This window comes from Oncorhynchus gorbuscha, linkage group LG16 (assembly GCF_021184085.1).
Source record: "Oncorhynchus gorbuscha isolate QuinsamMale2020 ecotype Even-year linkage group LG16, OgorEven_v1.0, whole genome shotgun sequence".
NCBI classification, from domain to species: domain Eukaryota; kingdom Metazoa; phylum Chordata; class Actinopteri; order Salmoniformes; family Salmonidae; genus Oncorhynchus; species Oncorhynchus gorbuscha.
The window spans coordinates 14,418,880-14,431,706 of NC_060188.1; the positions used below are offsets into that span (position 1 = coordinate 14,418,880).

The window sequence follows — 12,827 nt, forward strand, 5'->3', positions numbered from 1 at the left end:
TCAGAGAAGTAGTTCGTGAACCAGGTGAGGCAATCATTTGAGAAACCAAGGCTGTCGAATCTGCCGATGAGGATGTGGTGGTTGACAGAATCGAAAGCCTTGGCCAGATCAATGAATACGGCTGCACAGTAATGTTTCTTATCGATGGCGGTTAAGATATCGTTTAGGACCTTGAGCGTGGCTGAGGTGCACCCATGACCAGCTCTGAAACCAGATTGCATAGCAGCGAAGGTATGGTGAGATTCGAAATGGTCGGTAATCTGTTTGTTGACTTGGCTTTCGAAGACCTTAGAAAGGCATGGTAGGATAGATATAGGTCTGTAGCAGTTTGGGTCAAGAGTGTCCCCCCCTTTGAAGAGGGGGATGACCGCAGCTGCTTTCCAATCTTTGGGAATCTCAGACGACACGAAAGAGAGGTTGAACAGGCTAGTAATAGGGGTGGCAACAATTTCGGCAGATAATTTTAGAAAGAAAGGGTCCAGATTGTCTAGCCCGGCTGATTTGTAGGGGTATGAACTATGACCACACCATTCAACAGATTCAACAGTGCATTGGATATAGGAACAGCTTGTGTGTAGAGCTCAGTCATCCATGGGGACAGAGTTGTTGATGCACCTGTCAGTTCTGTGTCCTGTGCCTGGAGCTGTCTGAGTGGAGATACCTGCCCTTATTAAGACTCATGTACAATCACTGCATCTGGCTGATGGACCTTTGTGTTTTGATGTCATTTCTCCATTCCATACAACACAGGACTCCCCCTTGATGATCTTTTTCATATGACATTGATTTATAAGGAGGTTATTACAACTGACAATGATGGATAATGCTCCTGTATTTATGATAATTATATTGAGATTGAACATGTTTCAGATGTTTCAAAAGTCAAAAACGATTAAAAAGTAAAAGAAGTGAAAGAAAGACCTGTTGCTATGGTTCCTTGAGCATTAATTTATTTGAAAGTAAACATTTGAAGAATGTGAGGTTTACTCTCAGGATATTTCCTCTTTACCCAGACACCATTTTCTTCTATTTTGTCTTGCCTGCAGTTGACAGCCTTCCAACAACTTCCATATAGCATAGACAGCAAAACCTATCCAACAACATATCATTTGAAAAACACATTGCAACTACATGAAAATTACTGTCATGTGAAAACACAGTTTGTCAAGCAGTTCAAGTTTTGCAATCAGAAAATATCTAGCTCTCGAAAGGTCTCACAGGTTTCAAACAGGCTGTGTGATTGAAGTCTGTCAGAGCTTCAGTTACTAGTGCAGATAAATGTAGAAACAGTGACATGGGAGCAAAGAAAAGAGTGAAGTGGACAAGCCAAGACCGCTGGGCTTCAGTGAGCCTGTCAATGAACCACATACTTCAAGAGAAAGCTTGAAAGTTTCGCGGGCTGAGAAACCTTCCCCATAGAATGGCATGGTCTTAGTGCCTAATTGGGCTGATTAAAGGAACTCCTAAGCCGGCACTTTTGATTAAGTGGAGTGATGGGGGTGATAAAGCCTGCCTGTCAGGTGGGCCAGGCCTATTAGATGGGCAGAATGAAGGGGAGTTCACATTTTCCTCCATCACCACATCACAGGGAGAAAAATAAATGAACACATCAATCGTTATGAAATCATTATGGGCTGTAGTGTCACGCCCTGGCCTTAGTTATCTTTGTTTTCTTTATTATTTTGGTTAGGTCAGGGTGTGACATGGGGGATTTATGTGTTTTGTCTGGTCTAGGGGTTTGTATGTTTATGGGGTGTTTACTAGTCTAGGTGTTTATGTAAGTCTATGGTTGCCTAGATTGGTTCTCAATTTGAGGCAGGTGTTTATCGTTGTCTCTGATTGGGAACCAAATTTAGGCAGCCATGTTCTTTGGGTATTTTGTGGGTGATTGTTTCCTGTGTCTGTGTTTGTGCCACATGGGACTGTTTTGTTCACTTTGTTATTTTGTATTTGTGTTCATGTTCAGTTTTCCCTATTAAAACATGGACACCTACCAAGCTGCGTATTGGTCCGATCCTTCAGAGGAAGAGGAGGAAATCTGCCGTGACATGTAGCCATCAAATGTACAGTTACATTTACAGTATATACATCTAAACATATGAAGTCACATCTACACCTACAAATGTAAAGTTACATCTACAGTATCTTCATCTCCACATATAGATACTTCTACAGTATCTACATCTCCAAATATAAAGTCACATCTACAGTATCTACATCTACAAATAGAAAGTCACATCTACAAATCGAAAGTCACATCTACATCTACAAATAGAAAGTCACATCTACATCTACAAATATAAAGTCAGTATTTACATCAAATATAACATATCTACATCTCCAAATATAAAGTCACATCAACAGTATCTACATCTCCAAATATAAATCACATCTACAGTATCTACATCTCCAAATATAATGTCACATCTACAAATTTAGAGTCACATCTACATCTTCAAATATAAAGTCACATCTACAGTATCTACAGCTACAAATATAAAGTTACATCTACAGTATCTACATATATGTAATGCTCGTCAAATGGGTAGACCAAGGTGCAGTGTGATTTGGGTTCATCACAATTTATTGAAATGTAAACCAGCATCAAAACAATAAAAAGAAACAAACAAACGAACAGCCTTGTAGGGCTCAAAAGCAACAATACAAAAACAAGATCCCACAAACAACAGGTGGGAAAGGCTACCTAAATATGATCCCCAATCAGAGACAACGATAGACAGTTGCCTCTGATTAGGAACCATACCAGGCCAACATAGAAATACAAAAACTAGACTACACAGAAATAATAAACTAGAACACCCCCCAGTCACACCCTGACCTACTCCACCATAGACAATAAAGGCTTTCTATGGTCAGGACGTGACAATATACAAATATAAAGTCACATCTACAGTATCTACGTCTACAAATATAAAGTCACATCTACAGTATCTACATCTGCAAATATAAAGTCACATCTACAGTATCTTCATCTACAAATATAAAGTCACATCTACAGTATCTACATCTGCAAATATAAAGTCACATCTACAGTATCTACATCTCCAAATATAATGTCACATCTCCAAATATAAAGTCACATCTCCAAATATAAAGTCACATCTACAGTATCTACATCTGCAAATATAAAGTCACATCTACAGTATCTACATCTCCAAATATTTATATATAAATATATAAAGTCACATCTCCAAATATAAAGTCACATCTACAGTATCTACATCTCCAAATATAAAGTCACATCTGCAGATATAAAGTCACATCTACAAATATAAAGTCACATCTCCAAATATAAAGTTGTGTCTACAGTACAGTATGTAGCCTGCTGTATCTGTTTCTCCAGGAGCTTCTAGGAACTGACAAACCACATTTAATTCCTGATCTGATGCTAGAAGGTATCATTCATATAATATGCATAATCTAACAGCTCTCTAGTACATCTTGTTTTGGTCAACTCTTCACTATTCGCCGAATTTTTCTCAAGTCTTATGATTTGAGAGTAATCTTCTTTAAACCAACGTTTTTCACGGCACAATACAGCACTTGTAATTGGCAGATAGCATACCATTTTCTTTGAAAGATATTGAAACAAAAGTATGATTCAAATTAAAAATAATAACATGAAAAGGAGAGGAGAGGCTTCTATGAGATCCTGAGGGCATGTGCCATAATTACATTTTGATGCCACAAAAACAGTTTGTTACTTGGCTCTATTCCAATGACTTACTGTATGTGTATGTGTGCTGTGTACTCTGACTTTGTCAGTGTGCCCCTGCACCCCTGCTGGGTCCGCCTGGTCCCTGTAGGCCAGAGCCTGCATGATCTTCTGGCCATCTTGATAGGACATTCTACGTTGCCAACACACAGCAGGGCAAACACAGACACACACACTAAACACAAGGGGCAGGTTTCTCTTGAAGGGATGAAACTGAGCCTCTCAGTATAATTTAGGAACAGCAGTCTTTGAAAGAAATTGGGTAGTTGGAAACTTGGCAGTGACAGGTTGGGGTGTGATGAAGACTTGACATGTGTGGAGACAGTCACATTGAGGCTGTGGGTCTAAGGTATCTCTCACACCTGGTTGAATTGGTCATTTCAGATCATATTTACCCTGAAAAATGTGCCTGCTAGTTTTTACACATTTTGTAGTGTGGAACTGATGCAGGCAAGTTGGGTAAAAATAACTTGCGAATGACCTCTGATCTGATCAGGACTTCAATTCAAATCAAATCAAACTCAGCAAATGGTATGTGTGAAAGCCACATTAGACCAGAGAGGATTTGCGCTCTCTCTCTCCTTCCCTACTATTCATCTCATCCACTGTCTGTCTTAAGTAGAACTTTGAAAACTCTGCCAGATGCATTTTGCAAAAGCTACTTAATAATGCTTTGTGATCTGAGGGAGAGGGAGAGAAAGAGTTAGAGGAAGAGATAGAGAGAGACTGGGGTATAAGAATAGCTGGTAGTTCAGGATTAACAGATAACTACTCTTTCATATGAACCACGTCATGACAAGACGCCCATTACGTGAATCATTGAAGTTACAAAGATCTGTTTTGCTACTGCCGCAGACATTGAAAAAAACCTGTCAGTTAAAAATCCAGAGCCCAAGAACAATTTATTGAGAAGATGTGAGAGGGTATGGCCACGATGGAAACAGGCCTATTCCTAGTCATACTACTGGAGCTGCTTGGTTAAAGCTGTACAACCCTCCAAACTATCCTACTTCAACACCTCCTTACAATAACCATTGGCATTTCAATCAGTTAACTTCCTTTTCTTCAATTCACTGGCAATCGCGTGTCTTATGAAATTCCCTTTGGCCCTATTTTTTATAAAAACATTCATTTGGAGAAAAAAAGCTTTACCTTCTTGGTTGCCTATAGCCTCACTCGTCACTTATCAGTGTCTTTTGTAAGGTCTTTTGTAAGGTTTTGATACGTACATCAAATCTAAGGAACTGCCAGGGCTAGTCACGGTTACCGTCGCTCCAAGTGCTAAGGTAATTTGAGATGTATACAGTTTCATGCATGTTAAACTGTGTGCAAATTCCCCCAGAGATTCTCTTTCCACCAGGCATTGGTTTCCTCTCAATCCTGGTCCAGAGACAGTTTGTGATGTAATTCCAAAGCTGTGACATTTACGTCCAAATGGTAATTGATTCAGAGGAAGCTGTTGGTATGCAGCTACAATTTAACAACCCATCTCAGGGGGTGTCAAGCTGTGGGAAGGAGAAACAGGAAATGAGTTGTACTGGATGTTTACTGAATGCCAATTTGAGACTGCCCACGTTCCACACCACAGAGAGGGCAGCCAAGCCCGGGCAACTGTGTAAGAGGAGATTGGAACAGATTTCTTGTTCTCCACGTTCTGCTCAGCAGCTTTCCTTACTCTACAAACATCCAGGCCCAGCACAACCCTGGTAGTGAGACAACCCTGGTAGTGAGGCTACTATTGATTGGGGCCTGAAGGAAAAAGGAACCTAGTACATGCTATGCAAGCTCTGTGCTGTGTTTACTGGTGCGGCATAGACTCCACCACTGCAAAGCCAAGCCGCCACAACAGGGACAGACAAGCAATAGTAATCCCCCAACTTCCACAGACGCTGTCAAGCTTTTCCCAAGGAAAGTCTGGCATCAATCTCAGTACAAACCACCCAGGATTCCAAATAAATGCTAAAAGAGTCCCTCACAATTACTTCTCAACAGTATTGACCATGTTCATTTATGAAGCTGACATCGTAAAGACGAATGCAGTAATGACGGGCATTAAACATGACCCTTGGCGATCATCAGCAGTGGTCATTTTGTGCTATTGTCCTCATTACACTTCTCTATAACAGCTGTGTATACCAATGTGCTTATAGCTACTCATTTATCATGAACCACATTATGCGACAATTAAGGAAACATAATGCTATCACGGAAGAAGAAAATTGTATATCTGTTCTCTTAATGTTGTTCAGAGTGATAAAAAGAGAACACTCATAATGGTCCTGTAGACATTTTCACTGTGTTCGTGTGTCTGTAGCCTACTTGTGCTGGAGGTAATGGACTGCCAGTCTCAGTTAGTGAAGGACCAGGTTAGTGTACAATTGTCTTTCCCTGCAGTGGTTGAGTTATTAAAATGGTGGTTTCCTCCATACAACAACCAATCTCAGCTGCCATGATGCCTTCCCAGAAATGCATGTTTGTTCATCCAAAAGCAACTATGACACACCATGCTGCCTGTCCTCTGTCCCCCCACCCTCCCCTATTACTGTCTGGGGGGTTGTTTCTGTTTTACTAGTGCTTTTTACACTCACATATTTTGTTTCCTTTCAGTGTGTTTTGCTGCACTGAGGTTCCACCATGTGTGCAGATAAACTCTTATAATGTGTTTTACCATTACAGATGATTATTGTTTACCTCAAAGGTCGACATGTCCACGTTCAATATGTCCACCTCGATTGTGCAATGATGTTGTTATGTCTCCATTAACTGTGTCCTGGACTTATCATGATGTTCAATACCCAAATAGTGAACTACATCACACAGTGTCACGTCAAGTAAGTAACAAAGCGGTCCACATGGAAGTTTAACCGACCCTTCTACAATGCCCTTCCTCTGAATCACAGAGCACTGACGTGTTGGAGGGAGATAAGGTTTTGCTGGCGTTAACCACTAACAGCACACCACACAGACAGCCACTCCTTTCATGGTCTGAGCATGCCAGCAGCAGCAGCAGTTGCCTCAGTCAGTGCTGGCTGTGCAGCTTTGCTGGGGCTGATAAAGCGAAAGAGAGAGAGAGAGGCACTGCTGCTACAGCTTTGCTCTAATTTCCCCCAGACTGGCTGCTGTTCCTCTTTACTCTGTCTCTCTCTGATAGCATGGTGTGGTGGAACAGACACAGGCCAGAACCGCCTCCTCCTCCTCCTCTCTCTAACCATAACACTCTCCCTCCATCCCTATATGCTCACTTTCTCTCCACATGCCACATGGGTCTTAACTTTCTTTGACACATTCCACTGGACCATGTTGTGGTTCTTTACTATGTGTCGGTGCATTCCACTGGACCATGTTGTGGTTCTTTACTATGTGTCGGTGCATTCCACTGGACCATGTTGTGGTTCTTTACTATGTGTCGGTGCATTCCACTGGACCATGTTGTGGTTCTTTACTATGTGTCGGTGCATTCCACTGGACCATGTTGTGGTTCTTTACTATGTGTCGGTGCATTCCACTGGACCATGTTGTGGTTCTTTACTATGTGTCGGTGCATTCCACTGGACCATGTTGTGGTTCTTTACTATGTGTCGGTGCATTCCACTGGACCATGTTGTGGTTCTTTACTATGTGTCGGTGCATTCCACTGGACCATGTTGTGGTTCTTTACTATGTGTCGGTGCATTCCACTGGACCATGTTGTGGTTCTTTACTATGTGTCGGTGCATTCCACTGGACCATGTTGTGGTTCTTTACTATGTGTCGGTGCATTCCACTGGACCATGTTGTGGTTCTTTACTATGTGTCGGTGCATTCCACTGGACCATGTTGTGGTTCTTTACTATGTGTCGGTGCATTTCACGAAAAACGGCATGAAAGCAACCATATAAATACGGCAAAAGTGTTTGAAGTCAGTAACAACTATGCCCTTCTGGCTTCACTCTGAAATTGGAGATAAGTAGTAGGCCACACAGAAGCTGCCTAGTATGCCCCAAATGACTAACTTTGATAATATCAGTGCTGATAACATCGGCTAATTTCCCCATGCCTATCTGCTCTTGAGAGGAGATCGCTTGGGCCTGTCAAAATGAGGGAGATAGGGTGCCATTACATATGTTCTCATTAAATTGAAAGGTGTATTGGTTGTTTGAAGTGGGTTTACTTCTACATCTCAGAGGACATTCATGTAGATTTAGCCTAACACTTCCAGACTCAATGATTTTGTGACTTTGGAATACATGGGTGTGGGCTGATGGTATTTCTAGGAATTCAAATCTTATAAAATCTTATACAAATGCCTTAAACAATTCATTTTTGAAATAGTATTTGCTTTTTTGCTTAAACATTTTTTGACAGTTCCATGAACTCAAACGTACCCAAACATTTCAACATTACACACTACTCTGTGTTGCATAAGAACTGGAGCAGACATTTTGGTTATGCTCTGAGCTGAATCCCAAACAAGATCCACATACAGTCCCTGATTGAAAGAGCAGGTTTTTAGACACACATCAAACAGATGTTGTACAGTAGGTGGGGCATATTCATGATGTCATAACAATGACACCTCATTATTGTCACTTGGTCTTCTGTTTGGAGAAAATATAACATTAGACAGTATTGTTTCCAATTAGTTGTTGTTTCAAGATGTTGCTCATTCCTCTTAATTGAGAGAAAACAAAAGAGCAGAATTCCCAGGTTGGAACCCTAATGATTTCATTCTTCTGAGGAATAGTCTCATTATTCCTGAGCCAATGTCGACCCAGTCTTTACCTGTCAATGCTTTTTGCTGAGGCTAGCTTTCTCCACACTAAGCTGTTAAACATTAATGGACAATCCTTCTTCCCTTTGTGCTCGATGTGACATCTGATGTGTCATTTTGACTGACAGAGTCGGGGGGCTAATTTGCAAATGCTGCCATCCATAGCATCCAGTGAAGAAACACATTTATCAAAAGCCCTGTGCCCTTTTCTTGTCTCCTTGTCATATTAGCTTCTGAACACTGTCAGGGCAGCGTGGAGTTTATGGATTTCATTTCAAAGGCCTCGCTGTTTTCAACATGCAACTCAACGTGTGGACAAGGTTAAAAAAGGCTACCTCATTCTACCATGGGCCACAAAGTAACTTGATGTGCTTGGAGAGTAATAGTATCTCATCATAGCGTTATACTCATACTGTAATATGGGGCAAACACAACTGAAAGTACACAAACCTGTCAAATGAAAAATGAGGTGGGAAAGTACATCAAATATGTAGAGTTCTCTGAAACGATAAGGATTGTTAGATTTAGATTGCACAAGGTCTCCCAGGAACCTCCACTGAACTAGGGGCTGAAGTCAATTATGTAGGCCATTGTTCTTTTTCAGTCTCCACTGCCTCGTCCAAAATTACATGGAGGTTGAACATGATGCAGTGTCTTTCATTGTAAATTAGGCTACTGCGGTTTCTGGAGCCTCCTATAAGTAAGTGTGTTAGCTTTAATGCAGCTTTTTCACTGAATATTAACCAACTGCTTTCCGTTGTAATGTATGTGGTCTCTCTTTCCAGCGAGCCACATTCCAGATTAGATATCAATGTCTTAGGAAATATAGCCACTTTTCTGAACACCAGAATGGAACATTCCAATAGCCTAGAGACAAACTCTGCTATCATGGCATGTTAAACTGTGTATTAGCATCATATTGTGGCATGTTATTGTATTACCTAAAGCAGATCATTCCCAATCTCTCGCATAATAGGGCATAATAAAAGCCAACTATATAGAAGCACCAACAATTGCAACATGCTGCTGTTACATGGTATGAGTGAACGCAGCATTGTGCAGTAAAGGGAAGATTTACACCACCAACGTCGCACTCTGAAAGAGAAAGCTCTAATGCAGTTCTAGAATAGTCCAGATTACTGAGTGCAGCCTGTAGGCATGACCGAGAGCACTGCTATCAGGGGCCGATTTCTAATTAACTGAGGTACCTGTATTGGTGACGTAGACGCGCTCATGTGGAGGGGGGAGTGAGGGATGGAGTCGGGTCGGAGCAGAACGGGGTCTCACGCAGAGCTGAGGTACTTTGGTTCAGTCTGTGGCAGAGTCGAGACACTCAGTTGCCGGACACCATCAACGGGTAAGTGTTTTTCTGTTTCGTTGCTGTGTGATTTTGGTTGTCTTGTTTGTACAAAAGTTTCGTCAGATTCGTCTTCTTCTCTCCATGAATAGAGCTGGAGGAAAGTAAACCCGAACAAGAAAAGCGGGGGGGAACTACCAACACTGAATATGTTAGGCTATTTCTCTGTCAAATGAGTTAAGACTTTTTAATTGTCTGCGTTATAACTTTGAAGTGGACATTCAAAAATAGAAAGTATAGCACGAAGAACTACTCAAAAATATATCCGCATAGTGTCCGCGCTGGGTTGCGCTGTCCATGGTGCTGAAACAGTTCGTGCGTCTGCGAGGGAACGTTTGTTTGATTGAGCAGAATTGTTTTACGCGCGTTCTTTTGCGTCTGTTAAGTTGGCATTGATACGTAATTCATAAAATTAGATTTAATTTGGTGCAGATGGTTATGTTATTTTTCTTATGCAAAATGTTTGGTCCTTTTTTTTCTTTTAACAAAGTATTTTTTTGCAGTTGGAATTTACTGAATCCTCTGTCTTTCTCTCCTTCTTTCTCTACAGAAAAACTGTGCAAGAGTTAGAGCTTTGCGAATAAATACATACTTATGGTAGATGGCATTGTCTGAGACAGCCGGAAGGGATTCTTCAGCCCATTTCTCAAGCTGAATCCAAATGACACTTCCTCCACCCAAAAGTCCCCCGATGACCACAGAACTCCACTTATATTCGGAGGATGCTGCACAATGTGTGACACGGTCGTCCGACTGCAATTGATTGGTGCAAGAAGCGTCCTTCCCTCAACCAGAGCATGACACTCTCGGCAGTGGACAGTTGGAAAAGGGTTTCGGAAATGAACCCCTGTGGACAGCCGCAAGACTGGGTCAGTGGCAGGAGCACGGCTAGGTAAAGAACCAGAGGTCTTCGTGTGAGGAGAGAAAGCATACAACTAAAAAAAGTGGGGGGCAAACGATCGCATCAGCAAAGACATACAACCTCAAATCATGGGGATACAGCATCTTCTGCTTCTTTTGATTTACTTGGACCCACTGAATGTACTGTGCGCGGCTACAGCCAACAGGAAGAAAAATGCTCCAAAGCGGAATCAGAAGATGAAGGAGGTGAACGGCACGGAGGCGCCTACTGTGGTTCCGCGGCGAAACACTCAGGTCCAGGCACCTTCGATCGCTACCCATGACACGTGCCTGGGCTACTATGACGTGAGCGGAGCGTACGATAAAGTGTTCGAGTGCAACAATACCGAGCACCGCTACTGTTGTGGAAGTTGTTTCCTGCGCTATTGCTGTGCAGAAAAAGGGAAACGCATAGAACAGAAAACTTGCACAAATTATAACACCCCAGATTGGATCAAAACGCAGCCTCCCTCACCGGCACCAACAGGTGACACTTACGACCCTGACTTGGATCAGACTAACACAACGGTATACATCACCTGTGGTGTCATAGCTTTTATCATCCTCATCGGAGTTTCTGCAAAAGTTGCCTACGACAAAGCAACCAAGCCCCCTCAGGAAATGAATGTCCATAGGTAAGTCACCCTGACATTCAGGTTAAGAAATAGTCATTTATTATGGGGGCCACTTTTTTCCTCTGTGTGTGTGTGTGTGCTGGTCTGTTCTCCAAAGTATGAAGAAGTCATGGGTTCTGTAGATGATTAGGATAGACAAGGAGGGTGACAAGCATTAAAATGGTTGTGATGTCATGATTAACAGTGTGTGTGTGTGTGTGTGTGTGTGTGTGTGTGTGTGTGTGTGTGTGTGTGTGTGTGTGTGTGTGTGTGTGTGTGTGTGTGTGTGTGTGTGTGTGTGTGTGTGTGTGTGTGTGTGTGTGTGTGTGTGTGTGTGTGTGTGTGTGTGTGTGTGTGTGTGTGTGTGTGTGTGTGTGTGTGCAATCACTGTTAAGAAACACCAGCTTCATTTTTCACAGACATAAAAAGTCTGCTGTTGACAGTAAAAATGTGTACACTGGGTATAGAAAGCTAAATTAGATTTGTGAATAGACTAAATCACGAGCACTTCATCCCAATGATGCAAATAAATCTGACCATCACAGGTGTGCAGCTATATGCTCAACTTTTGAATAGGGATGAAGCCATAATTTACAATGATGATCAATTTCATTCCACTCTGGAAAATAGTGTTACATCACCTGCAAGCCATTATGCAAAGGCCAACTGATGATTACGATCAACTCCTTTTCAAGTACCTCTCTTATGCAGATATACACAACCCCCAAGTGACAGTCAACCCGATTCACTACTACCACAACCACCACCACTACCACTACCACAACCACCACCATACATTGGAACATTAAATGTCTCTTGTCAACTAAAGTATTGCTCCGTTTTCATCAGCAGCACAAACAAACCTCCATGAGGCAGGTGTGGAATTGAATGTCTATGTAAAGAAAAGGCATCACATTCATGGTCACAGTATAACATTCAGACTAAGAGCAAGGTTGGGTTGCTTCACCGCTAACAACCCAGAGGACATACTGTACAGATGTCACTCTCCCTTCTTTTGATTGGCTTTGTATCTTACGGGATAATGACCCATGGATGGACTGCTGTTGGGAAAGTATAATCAATGTCTCAATGTATTCATTATATTATGTCCCTATGAATGCATACTGTAACAACAATCCTTATAATCGTGCACTCTGCAGTCCTACAATGTCCAAGTATTTGGATAGGTGCTGAAAATAACAAATTGCCTCCGCAATTATTGAAGCTGGTGACACATTAGAAGCCTTGACTATATTGTTAAGCACTTCCTAGAGCTAGGAGAGTAACTAATGTACTGCAGTCTGAATTGAAAGACAGTTAACCTTCTGAAGTGGAGGAGTATGTTAGGGATTTTGTGCTCTGACATCAACCCGCCATGATGAATTTTGCAGATTAAGCCAGCAGCTTTCTCATTCACTCACAGTGTTGTATGTGAGTAGTATACCTATGCCTTGCAAGAAAAGCTATAAC

General features: G+C 41.8%; 1 protein-coding gene across 2 annotated transcripts in view; it reads left to right on the forward strand.

Moving 5' to 3' along the window:
* The first annotated feature begins 9,737 nt into the window (after window positions 1-9,737).
* The window catches only part of LOC123998742 (protein shisa-6-like), an 80,081-nt gene continuing 76,991 nt past the window's right edge, over window positions 9,738-12,827 (forward strand). For both annotated transcript variants that reach the window (XM_046303860.1, XM_046303862.1), the window contains exons 1-2: window positions 9,738-9,843; window positions 10,394-11,378. In XM_046303860.1, coding sequence (XP_046159816.1) covers window positions 10,834-11,378 — 545 coding nt within the window. In that variant the 5' untranslated portion in view covers window positions 9,738-9,843; window positions 10,394-10,833. The remainder of the gene's footprint in view (window positions 9,844-10,393; window positions 11,379-12,827) is intronic.